Raw genomic sequence first — 23,952 nt, forward strand, 5'->3', positions numbered from 1 at the left:
GCTGTTGATTTGCTAATTGTTATCGCCTTCATGGTATTTTTCTAAAGTGCATTTCTGGAGGTCACTACTATAAGACAATAAAAACAATTTGCAGTTTCCTGTTTATTGGTCTTTTCTGTTAGTGTAATCAGCTATAAACAGGTAGTAAACTCAATCTTATTCCATCCGCTATAGTGCCAATAGCTGGAATTGTGTGGGTTTTCATGTTAATATGGTGAAATGCATTTCCCTTTCCACGAAATATTCAATCATATAAAAAAAACATAAGTGCTCAGAAACTCATTATTCCGTAACTCACTTGTGTGTATTGTGTTTGTTGCCACTTGGGCGTGTTGTGTTCTTTAATTAAATGAACATACATTATCTGACATATAAGTATCACAGTTTGTAAGGTAAGATGTTTGTTCAGTTATTACTAATTGAGTTACTCCTATTACAAGTAATGTAAAAAAAAAATTTTTTAAAGTCAATTCCTACTTAGGTCAACAAATAAAAATTTTATTTTAGTTACTTTTTATTAAATAATTACAATTAATATAAATATGTATATACATATGACAGAATCACAATATTAAGTGGCGAAATAGAAAGTGAATTTCCTTGCAATTTTCCATTTTCCTTTCTATATATGGTGTTGGACTATTATTTTTATTCACATGTTTCATTTTCCATTTTGTTCCCTCCTTGACTCAGACTAGAACCCAGAATGAAAAAAGAATCTGAAAAAGAAATTTTTTTCCAGCGATCTACACGCTTTGCCACTGACAGTATTTATTCCTAAATTTATATCCTGCTAAATATCTTATATAAGAGAAATTTTTTTCTCCCATATAAAACTAAAATTAATTAATTAAATTTAATTAATGAATTAATATTTGAAAAAACTGTATTAACATCAAGTGTCATCCACTACAAGTTTAAAAAAATGTATTTGAACTTGAGTGGATGAATAACAAAAATTTATCAAAAAATTATTGATTTTCGCAAGAATTGAACTCGCATTCTTCACCTTCATGTGAAAAATACTGAAATCCTTGCATTTTACCGATTGAGCTACTGCCTGTTGATTTCAATTTTATTCCTAAATTTATATAAGAGAAATTTTTTTCTCCCATATAAAACTAAAATTAATTAATTAAATTTAATTAATGAATTAATATTTGAAAAAACTGTATTAACATCAAGTGTCATCCACTACAAGTTTAAAAAAATTTATTTGAACTTGAGTGGATGAATAAAAAGTATTTTATTAATGATTGAAAATTTGAACAAGATATATATATATAGGGAGAGTGTGAACTAATAGTAGGAATTGAAATAAAAATAAAGTTAAAATATTAAGTTACTACTACTATAAAAATTAAGTTTCTAATAGTTATAAAAAAAATGGTGTATTTTTGTTAGTTTTTGGAACATAACCCCCTTTTTGAACTGGTTCTTAGTCCCATATAACATGGTTTTGCCTTACACAAGGTTTTGTAGGAATCAAATTACTGTTATACGAGGGTTACCCGTACATACTCAGATAATAATATGCAGTCAACATTTTTGTAATATTCTTATTTTCTCTTTGATTTTAATAAAAAGTTATAATGTACATTTCACATTTCTGATGGTTAATATAATAAACAAATAATAATTATGCATTATTTAGTAATTTGATTTAAAAAAAAAAAAATTCTTCAAAAAGAAATGATTTAATATGCACACTGCTTAAACCAAGAAAGAAAAATATTTCCAGATTTCTTTTTTTCTGATATTAATGAAATTTGGAATGGCTTAACAAGTTTTTCTGTAAGAGCCAAATACAAAGTTTTGTGAAAATCCATTCACTAGGAGTAGAGTTATTAGATACAGATGGACAGGAATTGTGAAGAATAGGTACTTTATGCATATGTGAATGTGCCTAAAAGACATGATTAAAGTACTGAGTCACTCTCCAAGTTATAAACGCTCGACATACGGCTATCATGCACATAAACAAAGTTCCATAAGATAAACTGATTTTATGAAGGAACAACCTTCAAGTTTTTACCTGTGATGAAATACAAATTAACAAAGTTTGATATAGCAATGTTTGTTTACAATATGCTATGTTATCTTAACATTTCATCAAAAACTATGGGACCAGTCAACTCTTTTGAGCCCTCCCTATTTTTAATTATCAGTGGGTTGTTAATTTTGACTACAAATAGCAAGATACTATGATCCTCTTAACAGAGTTCTTTGTGATAAATTAAGCTACAAAATACAAAGATTTGTGCTTTAATTCTAAAACTATACTTATTATATTAGTTTTAGAAAAGAATGCTACTCTGCTTTGTTTCTCTGCCTTAATGCCTTGGGACACTGTCCTTCTGACAACAGAGTTAACTTAAAGCTATTACTAATATCAATTTTAATGGAATAGCATACTAAGAAACTTAATCCATCATTCATTAAAAACTAAGGCTGATTTCATAACTATTTGGTCCCATCATCAAATAGCTGGGACCATCAAATAGCTTTTAGAATTAAAGCACAAAGATTTGTGCTTTAATTCTAAAACTATACTTATTATATTAGTTTTAGAAAAGAATGCTACTCTGCTTTGTTTCTCTGCCTTAATGCCTTGGGACACTGTCCTTCTGACAACAGAGTTAACTTAAAGCTATTACTAATATCAATTTTAATGGAATAGCATACTAAGAAACTTAATCCATCATTCATTAAAAACTAAGGCTGATTTCATAACTATTTGGTCCCATCATCAAATAGCTGTCACAAGAGGGGCCAGAGTGTTCTCCAGCCAGTAAGATAGAAAAATATAATGCAGAGTAGCATTATTTTCTCAAACTATTGCAATACCTGTGTTGAAACAATAATTTTAGTTCTTTACTAAAGTGTGTTCCCCAGCTAGTAAGACAGAAAAATATAATGCAGAGTAGCATTATTTTCTCAAACTATTTCAATTCCTGTGTTGAAACAGTGCTTCCACTTTTTTTTTTTTTCAACAAAATGCTATACTCAATCAATACAGCCTAATAATATGGGTCATATTATATGAGGTCTGGCAATAAAAAGAACACAAAGTGAAGAAGCTCAAAAATGGTTTTATTTTTATTCAAAAGTAATCACCACATGATTTAATGCACTTATTATACCATTCTAAAAGTTTCTGAAAAGAATCAGCGAAGGTGTCCAAAGAGATGAGGTTCAGTTCACCGGTTTCATTTTTCTTTGTCCTCGACATCCTGAAATCTCTCTCCTTTGAGGGTAGTTTTGACCTTGAAGAAGTTTGGTGGTGCTAGATTGTGAGTAAGGTGGATGGTTGATCTATACAATGCCATGTTATGTCAGAAATGTTTTCATAACAAGTGCAGAATTGGCAGGGTTATGATTGTGTAACAAAGACCAGCTGCCTTTCTCTCTGGGAAATGCACTTCAAACGGTCTTTGAAGCATCATATATAGAACATAGCAATGACTTTCCCTTTTGGTACAAATACCTTGTGAATCACATCCTGTTTGTTGAAAAACATAATCAGCATTGTCTTGATCCTGGATTTTGGTAAATGAAACTTTTTGGGCCTTGTTGATTATTTTGAAGTCCACTGCATGCTCTGGTCCTTCAGCACTCTTGTCCAGTGACAATATAGTTGAGAAAATGAGGATTGTCTTGACAAGGCTGGATGAAGTGTTCTCATAATTGACACTCATTCTGTGAGGGTCAAATGACACTCTCTTGCCACAATTTTCCAAACTTTTGCAACTCTGTTCTCATTTTGAGAGGTTGACAGATGCCCACTTCTTGGGTCATCGCAAACATCCTCACATCTGTCTTTTAGCTGCTTATGCCATTCAAACACACTGGTATGACTTGGTGTTTCATCACCATAAACAGTTATGCAACATCTTTATTAATTTTATGGATTTTGACAAAAATGAAGTGCTTACCAGTAAAATACCGTTAGGTACGTAAACCGGCCAGTTTATGTAAAGAAATAATGAAATTAAGTGAGTTGTTGAGGAAAAAATATTTTTCCCTATGCTTTACTTTGGGAGACTGACACGCTATGCAACATCTTTATTAGTTTTAAGGATTTCGAAAAAAATGAAGTGTATTTCTGTTGCAGATTTTTGCAGTTTAAAGGTTCTTTAAATATTAAAGGTTATTTAAAATTTGATATTTGTTTTTTGCTCCATTGCAAAATTGTTACACAGGTTGCAAGTGGCACACCAGCTTCGTTAGTAATGTTAATGCTACTAATGAAACTGGTTTTTGTAACCCGTAAGCCTACTGGACTATTTCTGCACGACCATCTGCTGGAGGAAGTTTGAACTATATCATACCAGTTTTGTTTATTTTCAAACTCATCAAACATGACCACAACAGCACCAGTCTGGAAACTTTATTGCCACACCTCATACACACAATGCAAGTTACCTTTACAGCATATAAGTTCACTTCTATTTTTTTTATTTTTTTCCCCCTCCTTGAAAACCTATAATTAAACATATTTTCTATATAAGTTGACATCCTTTTTTGCAGTCATCTTTTACTTCTTGCATAATGGGGTATTACAGTAAAATCTGCCACTGTTTACTTTTTAATTCAGTTATTTCTGCTCTTTTAAAAGTTTGCATTGTAATTACAGGTAACCCCCGCTTAACACTGATAATATGTTCTGGAAAAACAGAGTGCTAAGTGAATCCGCGCTAAGCGAACGCCGCATTCCCATAAGGTAACATATGTATTTGTGAATTACGGTTGGTGCCACAGGATATTTCCTAATCAATAATAAACGGTAGTGAAAAGATGTACAAATATCGGTCAAAATATTTAATATTCAAATATTTGTACATATAAAATATTCTGCATTACATATGCATATAATTATGTGGTAACTACTTACGTATCAAAATTAAACTTAAAATTCCAATTAAAATCATGAATTTAATTGATCTAAATTGATTTTAATTGATGAATTTAATCATGAAAAATGTGTCTATTTTGGGTTGAACTTTGGCCCTCTTCCAAATAAACTAAAAGGGGTATTAATTTTAAATCTCTCGCAACGTTACCACCCAACAATAAAGCCAACCGATCCTTTGCCGCTTTGAAATCTGGCATGTTTTTTTTTCTTCTTTACCTGGCATGTTTTTGTCTTCTTTCAATATGAAACTTCTTTTAGGCATTCATTTCCACAAAAGTCCTGCTTCATCTATGTTAAAAATTTGTTGAGAAGTATAACACATAATACCCCTCTTCAATAATTTTAACAAGTTCTTTTTTGAAAGTTTCGGCTCCTTGATCTGCACTTGCGGCTTCTCCCTGGATTTTAAATCTATTCAACCAGCCCTTACCAGGTTTAAATGGTTCCACATTTTTTTTTTTTTTAGGTGAGTTTCCTTCAGAGTGGCTAATCTCTTTCTCTCTCTCTCTCTCTCTTTTTTTTTTTTATAATATTTAACTTAACTGATTTCTGCATTGGATATTATTTTCAATAAAATTAGTTAGTCTTTCCATTTCAATCCTAATAGCCAGCCTAGCCCTAGTTGCTTGCAGTGGAACAGCTATCTTTCCTGCTGCTAAAATTAATTCTTTATTTTTTTATAATTGTTCTTACAGTTAAACTTGCAAGTTCTAAATTATGGCACACATCCGCTTGTCGTTGACCCGAATCGATTGGCTTCAAAACGTCTAATTTAATTTTCAAATTCAGTATTTTTCTTACATTTATTGTCTTCATACTGTGCCCAGACGTTGTTGCTTTTTCATTCTTATCGGCCATTATTAACTCTTTGAAAATGTAACTGTGTTGGTTGCATTAATTACAATACAATATTCGAGTTGTTGTTATTTGGTTTTTAGGAGAATTAGCAACTAAGGCCATATTGCTCCGGGGAGCTGTAGCCTAGTGGTCAGAAGTATTTCAGAAGTCAAGGCATGTGATCACACATGCCTTGAGTGATCGGGGTTCAAGCCCGTGACTGCTGAATATGGTGCTGTTTCTTGTATTCTGTCTATCTTGTGAACTCCTCTGACCATTTGGTCGTCCCGGAGTATGAACAGAAAATTTATTTGTATGCGGTGGTCATTCCCTGACCTTTCCGCATCCTCCGAATTTGGTGGGATCAAGGGCTCGAATCCCGGTCTAATCAAGAAGCGTGTGCTATGCACTGCTGCTCCTGCTCACCTGGCTACAGTGGCGCCCAATGTTCGAGTAAACTGTCCGTTACGCACAATGTCTAATACTGTACTGAGTGATGACTAGACTTTGGATAAATGCATATAACCCAAATATTACAAGCAATATACTTGATCATTTATTAAAATGTTGAACTCGGAACTACGTAACAAGTCACTGTACTGCAATTAAATTAACGTGCGAGAAATTTCACTGAGCGTGTGAAACGTTTTAATGCTGTTTTGGTATTCATTTTCAAGGTATCGACTCCATCAAATGAAACGATATGCCAAAGATGCTATCCGTAAAAGCACGTTATAGTGATCTGTGACAGCGTTATAGTCAGATACAGGTTATAATATAAGAACAGCATTATAGCAAATCAGCATAAAGCAAACCGCGTTATAACGGTGGCCTGCTGTGTACTGCACTGTGTAAAGAAAGTGATAAGTGTATGCAGTACTTCCTTATGTAAAAGCCAAGAAACCAAAATATGCAGGCATAGGTGACAGTCTAACATCACTCCTATATCATCACATATCATTGATTGCATCACACAGCTATTCCTTGTTGCTTTGTTTAGTTCTGTACTGCAAATTTTCTCTGTGAACAACGTTTCAACTTAGAAGCACATTTACTATAAGAAATTCACAATCTTAAGTTTACATTTTGATAACTCAAAGGAAACCTGAAACTATAACTCTCTTCTGAATTTCATTAATTCTTTTTATCTGAAAAAATAAACAATTTTTCAGTTTTAAAATGTGAAACTTTGTTAAAACAAATTTTTAAAATTCTGCTTAAAATAGGATCACAGGGAAGCTTAACAAATACAACTGGAATGAACACTTGAGAAAGTTTGCTGTAATTGTTCAGTTAACCTTAAAAAGAGCAAACTTGCAGTTGTTTATTTTCGATGCAGTGCATATGATAAGGATGTAATTATTAAAGATTTAATAAAGGGGACCCGGAGTTTATAAAAACTAACATCATTAATGATTTATTTTCAAAGCAAATAAATGTTTTGGATAGCATTGGTCTTGAAGTAAGAGCCAGAATACTGCCAACCCCTGTAAAATTAATCAAGATTGCTTTGCCAATCATAATTAAAATGCAGATGTGTGAGATGAATGTCAAGATTGATGGATGTATGATCAGTAGTAAGACAACATTCTTGGCAAACTTGACCATGTTTTATACATATGGTAAAAAGCACTAGTGTGGTTCTACCATTTCTTTCTTTTATCGTATGATGTGAGCAATACATGAAGGAACCAGTTTTTTCCCTGCTTCCTTCATGTATCGTGGCCGTGAGATCCAACCGGATAGTGCGGCACCATCGTGATATCCAAGCCCAAGACAGGATTCGAACCTGCGACCTTTGGGTTGCCAGGTAGACACTTTACCCACCTGGCTAGCCTAGTCGGCGGTTCAACCATTGTTGTGGTGGAAAGATGATTTGTTTGCTGATATGATCCAGTGAATTGTTATAACTTCAAATATTTAATACACTCATAGTAGAAGCTGTACAACTTTATGAATAAATTTGGTAAATTATGAATTTCGTGTGGTGGCCAGATGACTCATTCTGTTTTGAATTGTGGAAACTGAAACCTGTTTCCTTATAGTAGCCGAAATCCTGGCTTCAACTAGAATTTGTAGACAGTAAGTTTTAAACTGAGTTTTTGGAAGTACTAAATTAAATAAAATCATATTTGGAGAACCAGTTCATCATTTGACAGCACCAATCGGAGAACACATTTGTGAACTAAACTGAAATTAATAGATTTGGCAAAAAAAAAAAAAAAAAAAATCATTTCTCAGTATCGGTGAAGATAAAGAAACATAATTTTGCATTGTCAGTTTTGTTGATTTCAGAATGGAACCTAACCAAATGCTAAGAATTGATGTATAGTGGTCCTTGTTTGAGGACCTGACAAGGTGCACAAGGAAGCTTGAAATATAACAAATATCCCAAATCATGCTTGTCCTGTCAGTTTAACAGTTTGCTGAGTGAGAGAAAGTTCAACCATGCAAGAGGAAAAAAAACAATGAACACTGAATTGAATCCCATTTCTTTTAAAGCTTTGGAAATGCTCTTGACAACCAAGTCTAAATAGTAATGCCATTGTTATAAACAAAAATTGATTCAACATTTCTGAAGAGGGCAACGTCAACAATAGTATCTTTTTTGAAGCAAATCATCAGTTGATGTCTAATGAATAATCTAAACAGAAATCTATGGACAAAATATCCAAAGTATGCTAATATCTGAAAGCATATTGCACTCCTAAACAATTCTTTAACTGTATTTTAAAATAAAATGTGTATGTTGTCAGTGGAATTTTAATATCTGGTGCATTATGGACTTTAAAAACTCTTGCTTTTCCAAAGAAAACTTCTTTTTTTTTTTTTAAGAACTCCAGTTTTTAGCCTGTTTTGGTAATAAAAAAAAAACAAAAACAGGGGTCATTCCTTTACTTTTCCCTTATGCATTTACCTGATCTCCAGTTTTTTGAAATTCATAAGTTTGAGCCATGTATGTGTAATAAATTGTATATCTATAACCTAAGCAGTTGTCTTTCATTTATAGCCGAGTGGTCAGAGCGGGAGTGCAGCAGCACACGCTCTTTGAGTTGACCGGGGTTCAAGCCCCCTGACTGCTGAATACGGTCAATCTGCCAACCCGCATTGGACTAGCATGGCAGATTATGGTCCATTTCCCTCAACATGAATTGTTGAGGAGGCTTCCATCCTGCAGTGGGTTGATAATGGCTGCACTTTTTATTTTGGACCTGACATATAAGTTGATATTGAGTTTACAGATTTTTAGTGCTTCTCATTTTGATTTGATATATTTATTCACTGCTTGACACAAGGTTGCTAATTGGGGCTACCTATTGTTTAATGATGGAAACAAATAGTTTCAAAACTGGTCACAATAGTGCCAAAAAGTTTTTAATGAATAATGGATTTGCCTTCTTGGTATATTGTCTGTAAAGAAGTTAGGGGCAAAGGCAGATTACAAGAAATCTTTAACAAAGGATGCAAAGAAAAACAGCAAAGGCTTTACATAAACTCTAGAAGAGGGGATGAATCAGATTGGCCCACTTGATATCGATGGTTTGACTGTTGATGATCCTGCTCAGATAGCTGACAAACTGAATGAGTATTTTGCATCTACATTCACACAAGGAATTCTGCAGAAAAGTGGAGGACAGAAGCTTATGAAACTCTAACAGGGAGATAAATGATTTTGTTATAACTGAGAGCAAAGTGAAGGAGAAATTATTTAAATTAAACATAAGAAAGGCACCTGGGGTGGATGGGATATATCCTGTTATATTAAAGGAGGCTGCAAAGGAAGTAAGCAAACACTTATCCATAATACGAGAGCATTTTTGGACTCAGTGGAGGTCCTTACTGACTGGAGATGTGCAAATGTATCCCAGATTCACAAAGGGAGTTCAAAGGGTGCCACAAGTAATTACAGATGAAGAACTCTTTATTGCATACAAAAGGCACACCCCCGTACACAATACCCTTCACGGCTACAAGCCAGGGGTTAAGACCTGTCAGTTTAACTTCTGTTCCAGGGAAAATAATGAATGAAATCACTGTTTAAAGGAGCATTACAGGATTGTCTAGATAAGACTGCAGTAATAATTCAGAGACAGCATGGGAAGTCTTGTTTGACCAATTTGATTGGATACTATGATGTGGTCACAATGGAACTGGAGGGCACCTCCATAGCCAGGTGGGCAGGAGCAGCAGTGCTTAGCACACACTTCTTGATTAGACCGGGCTTCGAGCCCGTGACCACCAAATACGGAGGATGCAGAAAGGTCAGGGAATGACCACTGCATATCCCCAGAGCAATATGGCCTTAGTTGCTAATGCTCCTAAATAACAATAGTCTCATTTTACGAAGGATATAGAGTTGCTGGAATGAGTAATGAGTACAGAGAAGGGCAACAAGATTGGTGAGGGTAACAAGTAACAAGGGAGTCCTCTTACCAAGAAAGGCTTAAGTTCTGCCAATTGCAGCGGCCAGAGACTAGGCACCTGCAATGTGATCTGATTGAGGTGTATAAGGTGTTGAATAGTTTGAGCAGGCTCAGTGCTGATGGCATTCTTCCTCTTGTTCAAATTATAAACCTCAGGAGGCATAAATTCAAATTGAGGAAAGACAGTTGTAGAATAGATGTGCAGAAATTTTCCTTTAGCTTTTGGATAGTTGATTGCTAGAACAAACTTCCATCTATTATTGTGGAAGTTTATAGCTTATATAAATTCAAGGAAGAACTGAATGAACTTTTGGAGCGAATGGATGGGTGAAATGCGTTTTTTTTTCTTTTTTCGTGGCTGATACTGCTTGCTTCCTTGCATCACATGCCTCTGCTAATGCTAACTTGATTTGGCTATGTGTCATCAAATCTTTTATCACACAGATGTCTAATAGACATAAGAATTCACATGATATCATCCACTGCAGGGAAATTTCTAAAATCAGATTTGTCTGGATGAGATGCTTCTCTCCAAATTTTCTTCCATTTCGGGTGGATTGTTTGAGTTTATCTATCAATTCATTTGTGATGGCCATTTCGTGCACAATAATGTATCCTTTCTGTGAAGGGACTACTGTATTTTTTCCCTTCATCATATGTTTTATTTTTGTCTGTTTAATTTGTGTGTGTAGGTTTTCATCATGGGAATGAGATAGATTTGAAAAAAAAAAAAAGTATTTCAATGAAAAGTGAAAGTACATGGTGAAATAGTTTTTGTATTTGGTAAATTCTCATTGATTCATTAGTTTAAAAAAAAAGAAATAAAAAATTGAAATTTTGTTTGTCACAGTTTTCTTCTTTTCCCCTCACCCGTTTCTCAATTTGACTAACCTTGGGTATCATATCGCTTTGAATGTGTACCAGTTCTTGTGGTTTTATTGGCTTAATATTTAAAAGTTATATTTAGTGTATGTTAAATACATCAACAAAATAATGTACACTTTGGACAAAGTCAGGCAAGAATTAAAATGCTATGGTTACCTGTTAATGTTTGAATGTTATGTGGAATGCATATAACATGCTCAATAATTGAATAATATAACTAGTCATGGAAACTATATTTCAAGATGTTATTAAATTTATCCCCCACTTTGTATAGGCTATCCAAAAAGATGAACTGATAATTACATAATATTTAATGTTTCATTTCTTCTTAGGCTGATCTTTCATGTCGCAGTACACGTGCAGAAGTAGGGTCCATTTTTACACAGAGCAACTTTGTAACTCTTAAATATGAAACAGATCGTTGGAGCCAAGTGGGAAATGGATTTAGAGTGATTATTACTGCCTTTAAAGATTCACGTAAGGCTAATTTTTAATGTTATTTTTAATCTGAGCAATTCAAAAGACATGCAGTCCATACCAATTTTCAGATTCATTTCATTTATTATTATAAATATAATTATAATACAGATTGCAATAAATATTAGTGTTCCCCATTCTGAAATATAAATGCACTCTTTTCACCATCTTCTCTGCTCCTGCTGCTCTTTTCTCTGACGAGACTTGACATTGCATTTGAAAATTTGTTGTTGAAATTTCTGATTTAATATTATTCTTAATTCTTCACAATATGTGAAAGTTGACATTGTATACCACTCTTTTAATTTTTATATTTTGTCTCTTTAACTTCAATGTTCCAAAGATGAAAAATCTTGCGATTACTTGATGTTTGGTCATCAATGTGTATTATGCCTTGGAAAATGTTTTGCTGTAGTATAGTAGTACTATACTACAGCAAAACTACTATAGTAGTAGCAGTGGCCATCCTCTGATGACCAACAGTTTTGTTGCTGTTATATATTAGATTTCAGTCGCTAACTAACTGTGTTTGTAAGAAAAACACAGTTAGTTAGCGACTGAAATCTAATATATAACAGCAACAAAACTGTTGGTCATCAGAGGATGGCCATTGCTACTACTATAGTAGTTAGAATCAAATTTCATAAAGTTATCAGTGAGTATTAATCCTGTGAGCCCATGAAGTTGTCAATGAGGATAAATTAAATTCCATTAATCAATTCGGCACTAGTGTACTATTGGGCATACTTGTTCTACCTACTTAGTGGGTGGAGTGAAAGCGCTATGTGTCACTGTACCCGCTTGATTGGTTTCTTTTTTCTTGCTGTGTTGTGCTATTATATTATTGTTCCATGGATATTTTTGCAGTATTTGATTCATGTGTAAGTTATTTATGATTGTTGTGTTTGTGCATTTATTTCCCTTTTGAATCGAATTGTATATTGTCTGGTTTTTTTTTTTTTTTTCGTATTATCAGATATTTACAAGACAAGAAAATAATTGCATTGGAGAAAAAATGTGGAGGTTGCAATGAGCATTGTGGCACGATTCATGTCAAGTCAAGTCAAAATTAGCTGGTGTGCCTGATGTTTGTAATGCAAAACCTCTCAGTCACTCTATAAGAACAGTTTTTTAGAGGGCTGCAAGATTTTGGCCACCAAATTTCTGTTGCTGATTTATTTTTGGTGTGCAGAACTACCAGTAATAGCTGTTGGAGTTTGTCTCCATCAGTAAATACATGGTGGTTGATTATTATTAGTAAGAGAGATTCTGAAGCTTTGCTACCAATAATAGAAAAAATAGTTGTTGCTGGCAGCATAATAGTTTCAGATGAATGGGCAGCATATTTGGGAATCCCAAATATACCAAACAAAAATTACATGCACGAAACTGTGAACCACTGCTGCAATTTCTGAAATCTCTCTACCGGCTATCACACTAAAATATGGAAAATTATTGGAAAGACTTAAATGGATCTTTAAAAAAATGAGTGGAACAAGTGACGATGTGGAAGGAGCACTTTAGCACTAGCTTCCAAGATGCATATAGTAATGTGCTCTCACATATTGCACAGCAATACTCATGTTAAAAATTCATAAGATAACCCATGCTAATGAGTATTATTGTTGAATATGGTTATTGTTTACTTTTTTCAGTATTTGTTATTTTTAATTTTGAATTAAAAATTAATTGGGATAATCATTAATTAATCATTGTATTTTGTATCATTGTAATCTTAGCGGGTAGTTGATTGCTGTAACAGACTTCCATCTGTTGTTGTGAAAGTTGATAGCTTAAATAAATTTAAGGCTGAACTAGACAAACATTTGGAGTGACCAGTTGAGTGAAATGGGAAGGGTTTTTTTTGGCTGATCCTCTATAAGCTTGCCTTCTTGCATCATATATGCTAATCTTTTATTACCAAATATTTGGTATCATTAGTATCATTGGTTTTTTTTTTTTTTTGTTTACTTAAAAATTATTTCCTACTGTCTATTTGCATATTTCTCTTTGGCATTTGTATTTTTTGTTCATTTATTAAGATACCTTTATTTCCTCTTTTCATTTGGATTTTCTGTTTAATTAAAAATATTGTTTTTTAGTGTCTCTGTGTATTTCTCTTTAGAAATTGTATTTTTTGTTTTCTCGATAAATGTAAATAATTAAAATTGTTCATGTGGATTCTTGTTATGTGTGTTGTGTCCTGTTTATTTTTTAAAATGAATATTAGAATTTAAATTAAAAGTTGCCTGCCAACTACAATAACCTTTAATACACCAGGTAATTATTCATTTCTTCAAAATGCAGCGGCAAAGCACCTAGTGCATTTTCAGTCATGTCACCTTTGCTTTCTTACAAACAGCGAGTGAAGCTACCTGACACTTTTTTAGTCATTGTAGAATGCAGTTACCGAGCAAAGCTACAGCGCCTCCAGTAATGCAAAGAAAGTAAACTGATCAGAACCAGGTTCAACAATGGCTATGCAGGTGTGCCTGATAGAGCATCATTACCTGAAATTGCACCTAGTTGTTAATGAGGTTACACTAAAGTGTTTTAAGGGCTTAAGCCTCAGGCTGCAAAAGAATTACATATTGTACAAGTTTGTGCAAAAGCAGCATATTAGTATGCAGCAAGTCTAAAAAAATCTAAAAACGGCATCGTTTTAGTTATATCTCATATTGTGAATACCTTCACAACAAGTTGCCATGATATTGCACTACTTCAAATAAGTAATGCTTTACCAACAGAGAAGATTATTATTACTTATTCTTGGGGTGCCTCCGTAGCCAGGTGGGCAGGAGCAGCAGTGCGTAGCACACGCTTCTTGATTAGACCGGGGTTCGAGCCCTTTCTGCCTCCACCAAATACGGAGGAGGAGGAGGCAGAAAGGTCAGGGAATGACCACCGCATATCCCCAGAGTAATATGGCCTTAGTTGCTAATGATCCTAAAAAACCAAATAACAAACAAACAACTTATTCTTGGCAGATACCACCACCCACTTGCTGTGAAGGTATTCACAATATGAGATATAACTAAAACGATGCCGTTTTTAGCTTTTTTAGAATTGCTGCATACTAATATGCTGCTTTTGCACAAACTGTACATTGTCTAATGAGGTTACATTAAGGGCTATACAGACGAGCGCTTGAAGCGCGAGTGTAAGCTGGCATCGTGAACACCTCCAAAACAGCAAACTACACGTAGCACTCCTAACGTCAGATCGTTTCAAACTAGATGGGGTCGCTTCTGACATTTCATTGGATATCACCAGGGACTTTTTCTATTCCCAGTTTGAAGATGGATGTTGATCAAGTTGGATGTACAGTCAGTCCTCGTATAGCACGATAGTGTGTGCCTAGAAACCCTCGTGCAATGCAAAATCGTGCAATATAAACAACAGGCCCTATGGGAAAAATAGGGTTATGTGCCGACCACCCAAGATTGAACACACATTTGTAACCAAAACATTACCAAACACAATAAATAATCGTAATAAAATACTTACGTATTTTATTACGTAATAAAATATTGCTAAAGCTTTTGCTTCTATCATAAGCAAACTTGTTTTTTGTTTGATTTTCTATCCAAACAGATGACAGCTATTCCATCTCTTCCAATTCTTTGTGTCTTAATCTAATGGATTTTAATTACACTTTGAGTTGTTCCTGCTTTGAAAGTTGTTTTTATTTTCCTGCATTCTTTGTAATTTTCGGCATTGCCTCATTTAGGTCTGTAGCACATGCAATATCACATGGTCTTTCATTTTGCTCAAAGCGGTTCATAATTTCATATTTTTTCTCTATCGACAGAGGCAGACTGGCATATAAGCCTTACCGGGGAAACCCTGGAGGCCGGTGTGATTTTGGCCATAAACCATAGTATGAGGCCACTATAAATTTTCCCAGGTAAGAATTTTTGACTCAGTCTGCCTCTGTTTATTGATATTGCTTTTCTTTTTCTCTCTGAATCTGCAGTGTCTTCACCAGGACGCTTCCTTTTCACACCTTTTAAGTATTTTACTCATTTTTAGGGAATAAAGCACAATTACAAAACGAGGAGGCACTTGATACACATAAACAAAGCTGCGCGTGTGTAGCAACTGAATAAACAACGCCATAAAGGCAGAGATACACTATTAACACTTCACACTTTACTAAAGCACATTTCTAGGAGTTACTAACATAAAACAATAAAAACAATTTCCAGTTGCGTTTCTACTAGTGGAATCTGTTATCAACTGGTAGTAAACTCGATCTAATTGCATTTGCGATTATACCGATAGCTGGAATTGTGTTGGTTTTTCCGTTATTATGGTGAAATGTGCTTTCCCTTCACTGATATAAAAAACATAAATACATTTTCAGAATCTGTTCTTCATTCCTATCGTGTTGCGTTCGGTTGGGCTGATTCTGCGTTCGACTGCCATTTCTTGTAAACACAAAGGCAAATCGTGTATAAGCGAATTCGGTTCGTGTTATATAAGATATCGTTCCTCTATTTATAAATCGTGTATGATCGAATTTGTGTAGTGTAAACACGTGTTATATGAGGACTGACTGTGCTGCGTATTTATGTAGTGTTGAATGCAAGTAGAAAGAGAAAATGATGATGGTAGATTTTCAAGTAGGCTAAAAAAAAAGTTTTATATTATGTTTGGAAGACACAGGAAGTATCCCAAGAATTTTTTATATTATTTTACAGAATGTCGATACAGAGTTTTGATGAACTTCTAATGTTAATTAGTGGAAAAAATGCAAAATTTGATACCGTGATGTGAAAATCAATACTGATGTTTTCATCTATGCTTTGTGTTGTACCGACAGGCCAACTCCCATTAATTGAAATATTTCTGAAATGTTTTCTTCGTTTGTAAAATTATTTTATTTCTGCCCACTATTCTTATTAGATTAAGGTATTTGTAAGGCTCGTTGTCTTACAGAATTACTTTTGGTAACATAAGGAGTAACTTCCTGTTTGATTTTACCGCACGGGACTTCTCAGAATAAAACACCTATCTTCTTGTCTTTCCACCACTCTACATTATTTTCAGATGGAATATTGACGAGTACTTTCCATCCTTTTGAAGCAGAAAGCATTCTCCAATGTAATGGAGTACTTCTCGTGCAATAAAGGATTGTTTGATTTTACGAATTTTCATGAGAAGACACCAGTTTTGAAGTTTGTAACACAGCTATCAATACAAATATTTTCTTGAAATTTATTTAAAGATCAAATATACATCCAGAAAAGGTGCTGTACCCGATATTGATCCCTAAAAACAATTACAATAAAGCAAACTTTTTTTTCTTTTCTTTTTTTTTTATCAAATGTGCATTGCAGTGTTATCAGTTTTACACCACTTTTTCCTGTTTCAGTGTGGCTTCCAATGGATGGAATTCCTCGATTTTGTGTTAGTAGATGCAATACATTGAAGAAACAAAGCACGATCTTTCTATTTTTCAAAAACAATCCGTTGCAATTCTTTCGGTCATGTTTTTTATATCAAGAAACAGTTGCATGCATTATTTTATTATTATTATTATATTTTTTCCTGTATCACGCTGGCAACGACTTTGCAGCTTACTGTATACTTGCATTGCTTTCACAATACTTTTCAAAAAAAAGAAAGACACCGAAGTTATGTTTGAAACAAAAAGTTTTCAAAATTCGTTTTGGGCACGCGATTCTCATTTGTTGTACTGTTGCAGTGGGTATTCTTTAGCAGTTTTCCGATTACTGTTTTGATCTTATTTAATAATAATAAGGTTCTTTATTAACTTAAATTATGTGCATTCGTGATTCTGTACACAGATAACCCAGAATCTACCAATAAATTGTCTCTGCAATTGAACAAACTTGTATTTTGTTAATTAATGAAACAGTACTAAAATAGAAGTAATATTTACAATAATTATCAAGTTCAGAACTGAGCTCTCTGATTCTTCTCATCATTACATAGTTCATCCCAGTTCGGAAACATTTATTTTCCATCAGTAGAACACTTTGCCTTTATTTCTTTGTTGGAGTAGTCTTTTAATGATGTGTTGTACAAGGGAGGCCTCCTTTCCACCTCATAAATAAACTCCTCTGTGTCAAACATAGGTCTTCCCCAAAGTATAATAAACAAACCAATTAAGGCCAACCATCTTACACCAACCTCCATGCATGGGGTGAAAGTCTCCTCAGGCTATGCAAGTTCCAAGCTATAGGCACTTGTAACATGTCTGAAGGCGTTGGCAGGCATTTTACACCAACTTATGTCGTCCTATGCGGCGTTCAAAGTGCCCGTCTAGTTTGCATGCCTTTATCCTCTGCTTCCTGTAAAACTGGGCATTGGAAGGCTATGCTGCGCTTCAAGCACTCGTCTAGTATAGCCCTAACACTTACAATTTGGGCTGCATGAATTTTGAATTATTCTGTAGTTAATGGATTGCTAATGCTCCTGTGAGAATGTGCTTAAAGAATTTGCATTTGTCTTTTCTCTCTTTAAATTAGATTGGAATTGGATACATCTTTCTTTTTTCAGTTTATTTTGCTTTAAAGAGCAAATGGGGAAAATTTTTTTGGTTTATTCTTGGAGACTAAATTGATGCAAAAATACTTTAAATTTATAGGATTTTGGCCAGCATATAAGTAGAAACATTTAAAAAAATAATAATAATAAAACCTTTATTTAAATAAACTTGTTTTGTAAAATTTTGCCCCTCCCCCTTTTATAAAATGGTTCTTATTCATCTACAGGAACAGGAATAAGGACCCTCTGTTAAACTCAAAAGAAACACATATAGTGAAAGTTGTTAGAATATTATGAAAAGTACTGTACAATGAAACAAAAAACATTAAATGTTTTAATACTGTATTTTACTGCACTTATTATTTTCATGAAGTAGAAGAGCTTGAAATTTTGCAATTTTACATAGTATGAGTGGAAACTTGGACAGTAGCTTAATCAAAGTCTGAAGTGCTCTCGAGTACCCTTGCCTGCCGGAAGTTCATACCATGCCCTAGTGGTGTGTGTGTGTGAACCAGCTGTGAGGCTGGTGAAAGATGATACTGAGGAAAATCCTGGCTCCCTGGCAGTAAAAATAGTTTGACTGATGCGAAAACTGTCAGACTGATGCAGTTTTCTCAACAGTCCTCTGTGAACATAAAATGTGTGTGCGCCGACCGGGCTAGCCGGGTGGGTAAAGTGCCTGCCTGGCAACCCAAAGGTCTCGGGTTCGAATCCCACCTCGGGCTTGGATCAAAGTACTGCAAAAACCTTGGGAGGTGCATTATGACCACAGAAGCCGATGTGCCAACAACCACCAAAAAAAAAAAAAAAAAAAAATCAAATGTGTGTTATTTTCAGCATCTGTTAAAGTGAGGTTTTACTGTACAGTCAGTCCTCGTATAACACGTGTTTACACTACACGAATTTGATCATACACAATTTATAAATAGGGGAACGATATCTTATATAACACGAACTGAATTCGCTTATGCACAATTCACCTTTGTGTTTACAAGAAATGGCAGTCGAATGCAGAATCACCCCAACCGAATGCAACACGATAGGAATGAAGAACAGATTCTGAAAATGTATTTATGTTTTTTATATCAGTGAAGGGGAAACACATTTCACCATAATAACGGAAAAACCAACACAATTCCAGCTATCGGTATAATCGCAAATGCAATTAGATCGAGTTTACTACCAGTTTATAACAGATTCCACTAGCAGGAATGCAACTGGAAATTGTTTTTATTGCTTTATGGTAGTAACCCCTAGAAATGTGCTTTAGTAAAATGTGAGGTGTTGATAGTGTATCTCTGCCTTTACGGTGTTGTTTATTCAGTTACTACACGTGCGCAGCTTTGTTGTATCAAGCGTGCCTCCTCGTTTTGTAATTGTGCTTTATTCCCTAAAAATGAGTAAAATACTTAAAAGGTGTGAAAAGGAAGTGTCCTATTGAAGACACTGCAGATTCAGAGAGAAAAAGAAAAGCAATATCGATAAACAGAGGCGGACTGGGTCAAAAATTCTTACCTGGGAAAATTTATAGTGGCCTCATACTATGGTTTATGGCCAAAATCACACCGACCTCCAGCCCACCGGGGTTTCCCCCGGTAAGGCTTATGGCCAGTCCGCCTCTGTCCATAGAGAAAAAATATGAAATTGTGAAATGCTTTGAGCGAAATGAAAGACCATGTGATATTGCACGTGCTACAGACCTAAATGGGCAACGCCGAGAATTATAAAGAATGCAGAGAAAATAAAAACAGCTTTCATAGCAGGAACAACTCAAAGTGTAATTAAAATCCATTAGATCAAGACACAGAGTTGGAAGGGATGGAATGGCTGTCATCTACTTGGATAGAAAATCAAAAAAAAAAACAAGTTTGCTTACGATAGAAGCAAAAGCATTAACAATATTTTATTATGTAAGTATTTTATTACGATTATTTATTGTGTTTGGTAATGTTTTGGTTACAAATGTGTGTTCAATCTTGGGTGGTTGGTACCTAACCCTATTTTTCCCATAGGGCCTGTTGTTTATATTGCACGATTTTGCATTGCACGAGGGTTTCTAGGAACACAACTATCGTGCTATACGAGGACTGTGACTGTACTTGTTGGTTAAATATATATAACTATAAGATTAACTTGTATACTGCAAACAAAAATGCTTAAGCTTTGGTAGGCAAGCCATAATTTATAGTATAAGTGGGCATGTGGATAGTTTATTAATTCAATTATTGGATTCAATAAAAATACTTCCTGTTAAAAACCACTTTCAACACTTTACAAATATATGGTATACTTCATCTTGGCAGTATTAAGCTTGTAGCCCTATAGGCATCCAGTTACTTGTAACGATATCAAGATATTAGCAGTAAAGCTTCTATAATTAAGAAACTCCTGAAATTCTGTTTATTTAAATTCTTGCGTGAAAGTAAAAGATGGGAAGGAAAGGGTTGGGCAAACATTAAAAAGACATTACTTTCCATTAAAATGCACTACTGCAAAGCATGCCAACTCTAAAATGCTTCTAGGACTTAAAATGAAAAGAGCATAGGCAAGGAGAAAAATTAAGAATAATTCGTATGAGGAGAGGATTAAAAATATGAATAGAGGAACTTTGTGGTGTTCATAAGAATAGAGGAACTTGTCTCCGACCGGTCATAGTGAGACCCACATTATCCAAACACCAGTCCCTTGGAAATTCGATAGTGAGCCTGGCACGCAACTTATGTGTCTGTCTTATAATTTGAATGTAGTTATGGTAAGTACTTCCATTTTGCATAATTTATTGGATTATATTGTTCAGCTACTTCTTTTCTACTAACTGTTTTTAAAAGTCAAAAATAGGTGTGAACATGTCATCTGGGCTTTGCAACAGCTATTTAACTGCTGTTGAAAATAACATGTTTGCATGTCATAGGTCATAGATTAAATTATTCACTAGGTTCACAGACTATATCCTCATAATAAATAACACAGTCACAATTGACAGTCTTCTGATAAATAAAGTGTACCTTGAAATAGAAAGTATTAATAGTTTAAATTTGATCGTTATAAAGCAAGGTCCAGTCCTTGGTACACATGTACAGAAAACTGATTCGTTCTGTCTCCATTATCTTTTTAGTTCACATTGTCTGCGAAGAGTAAAAAAAAAAAAAAAACTGTATTATACACTTAGGTTCTTAATGCAAAGTGGACAATAAAGAATTAGCCCACAAATCACACAGTTTGCTATTATGAGAATAAATTCGTTATTGATAATTTTGGCCGAAATTGTATTGAGTCATGAGAATTCCCTTGTAGAAATTTGTTTAGGGAACTAAACAGTTTAATATATAAATTTAATGAGTACAAATGGATGAAATCTAATATTAAACACTAAAAATAGGGTGATGAACAGCATGCAAACAGTAAGAAGAAATAAAAATTCTTAATTTTAAAATATTAGAAGCTCAAAATAGCTAAAATCTAAATGTCAAATATTATAATATAGTGGATTCCCATTATTTGGGACACTTCAGGATAGTGCATTGTGGCCCGATTAGATGACTGCCTAATTATACGAAGTTTCATGTAAATAGTTAAAAATATAGTGGGGCCCCCCACTTTACGATTGAGTCTCTTTAAGATCAAATCACATTACAATGGACTCACTGTAGTAAACTACGTTCACTATACGATATGTAGTAAGTGCCGGTCATTGTGATTATGTTTTTGAATTGAACTTTAATTATATTAAACAACGATTCTAATAAGTGAAAATAGGAGGAATATAAAATAGGCTATAAAAATAAAGATATATTAAGCACAGATTTACACTTTATTACCTTACCAATTAAAAAATTAAATGATATGGGAAAATTGGAAGAATATTTTCCACAGGTTAGCAAAATAAAAATAAATTTATTTTTATATATGCTTATGTGCTAGCTTAATTAATAAGTACTGTAATATGTACTGTATTTTAAAACAGTAAACGAGATGAGCAGTCAGTAACAAAGAACATGGCATGCACAAATTGCAACTAACATGATACAACCAAGTGAGAACGGAGTAACAAGTTATGAAGCTTAACAAATAGGAATGAAGAGAAGATTCTGAAAACTTTTTTTATATGATTGAAGGGGAAACACATTTCACCATAATAATGTAAAACCTCCAGAATTCCAGGTGTCGGTATTATTGCAAATTCAATAAGATCAAGTTTTTTTTTTTTTTTTTTTTATGTAAACCCCAAACACGAGAGGTACCAGAACCTATAGTACTTAGTAAAGTGCTTGGGTTGGAGGTTGAGAAGATGAAAGAAGATATTTGTTGACACTGGACTTGAACTTCTGTAGACTAATTTTCAGAAAATATGTATGAAGGAAGGTTGTTCCAGAAAACGGCAGTTGAATGAATAAACAAGGAAGATGAAAAGTTGGTTCTGTGAATTTGAAGTTAGACAGTAAATGGATGTTGGCTGGTGGCGGCATGTATTCGGACTGTTTTGAAAGAGAGTGGGAATTATAGAAGCCAATTCAGAAGAACAGTGCCCATGGAAGTATCTGTAGAAGAGGCATGCAGCAGAAACAGTACATCTATGAGACAGCGAGAGGAGAGACTCTGTTAGAGATGAATCATTAATTAACCTATTTGCCCTCTTCTGAATGGAACTAAGAAGCCTGAGAGAGGTTTTGGGGGCACCACCCCAGATGTGGGAACAATATTCCATGGCAGGGTGGATTTGTGATTTATACAGAGTGAGCAACTGTTTGGAAGAAAAGTAATGCCCAGAGCGAGAGAGAAAACCGAGTTTTTTAGATGCAGAGGAAGCAATATTTGTAATGTGCTTGTGGCAAGAGAGATTAGCAGTTAGGGTAATCCCCAAAAGAGATATATCATTTTGCCTAGAAATCGGAGTGTCACTAAAGATAAGCATAGGAGCAGAAGAATCCTTTTTGCGAGATATAAGACAAGACTAAGTTTTAGAAGGGTTGAAATCAACTAAGTTGTCTTTGCCCCACTGGAGAATTACTTGAAGATCAGCATTTAACGAATTGGTAGCAGATTTTCGAGAAGTTGAAGCTGATTGAGCAGGGCAAGGTTTCTCAAAATGGAAAGTAGAATGCAATGTGCTATCATCGGCAAAATTATGGATAGGATTTCCAGTCAATGGAAGAAGGTCATTAATATAGAAGAGGAAAAGAGTGGGGGGAAAGAACTGAACCTTGGGGGACACCGGCATTAGTGAAGAAGTTAGAAGACAGAGAATCATCTACCATCACCCTCAGTGAGCAATCAGAGAGAAAACTGGATAACCAGTTACTAAAAACAGTTGACAAACCATAAGATGGAAGTTTGTTTAGAAGACCTTTATGCCAAGCATGATCAAAAGCCTTTGAGATGTCAAGAGCAACTACCTGTGTTTCACCGAATCTTTCCATTGAATTAGTCCATAAATGAGTAACATAAGCCAGAATATCACCAGTGGATCGACACTGACGGAATCCATACTGGCGATCCTTGATCAGATGGAAGGTTTCTAGGTAGTTTAAGAGTTGGCAGTTAATTGATTTCTCCATTACTTTATAAAGAGTAGAAGTAATTGCAATGGGATGATAATTGGATGAAAGGGATTTGTTACCCTTTTTAGGAACTGGGTGGATTTGAGCAAATTTCCAAGCAGAAGGAAAAACATCTTTGGAATAAGAAAGTGAAAAAGAGGCGTCAAAGAATAGGAGTAAGTTCAGGAGCACAGGTTTTGAGAACAAGTGGAGAAATACCATCGGGACCTGGAGCTTTCTTAGCATCAAGATTCGTCAAAATCCTTCTGACATCCTTTTGGCGGAAGGCCACAGGAGGCATTGAATGGAGCATGTTGGGAATGGTGGGAGGTGTTTTACCAAGATCATTAATACATGAGTT

General features: G+C 34.4%; 1 protein-coding gene across 2 annotated transcripts in view; it reads left to right on the forward strand.

Moving 5' to 3' along the window:
* LOC150080878 (neuropilin and tolloid-like protein 2) overlaps nucleotides 1–23,952 on the forward strand; it is a 168,787-nt gene that overhangs the window by 39,314 nt on the left and 105,521 nt on the right. For both annotated transcript variants that reach the window (XM_090381190.1, XM_090381189.1), the window contains exon 3: nucleotides 11,394–11,538. In XM_090381190.1, the coding sequence (XP_090237316.1) occupies nucleotides 11,394–11,538 (145 nt within the window). The remainder of the gene's footprint in view (nucleotides 1–11,393; nucleotides 11,539–23,952) is intronic.

Source organism: Mastigoproctus giganteus, chromosome 9 (genome assembly GCF_048544385.1).
Source record: "Mastigoproctus giganteus isolate SK-2022 chromosome 9, ASM4854438v1, whole genome shotgun sequence".
In the NCBI taxonomy this organism is placed as follows: domain Eukaryota; kingdom Metazoa; phylum Arthropoda; class Arachnida; order Uropygi; family Thelyphonidae; genus Mastigoproctus; species Mastigoproctus giganteus.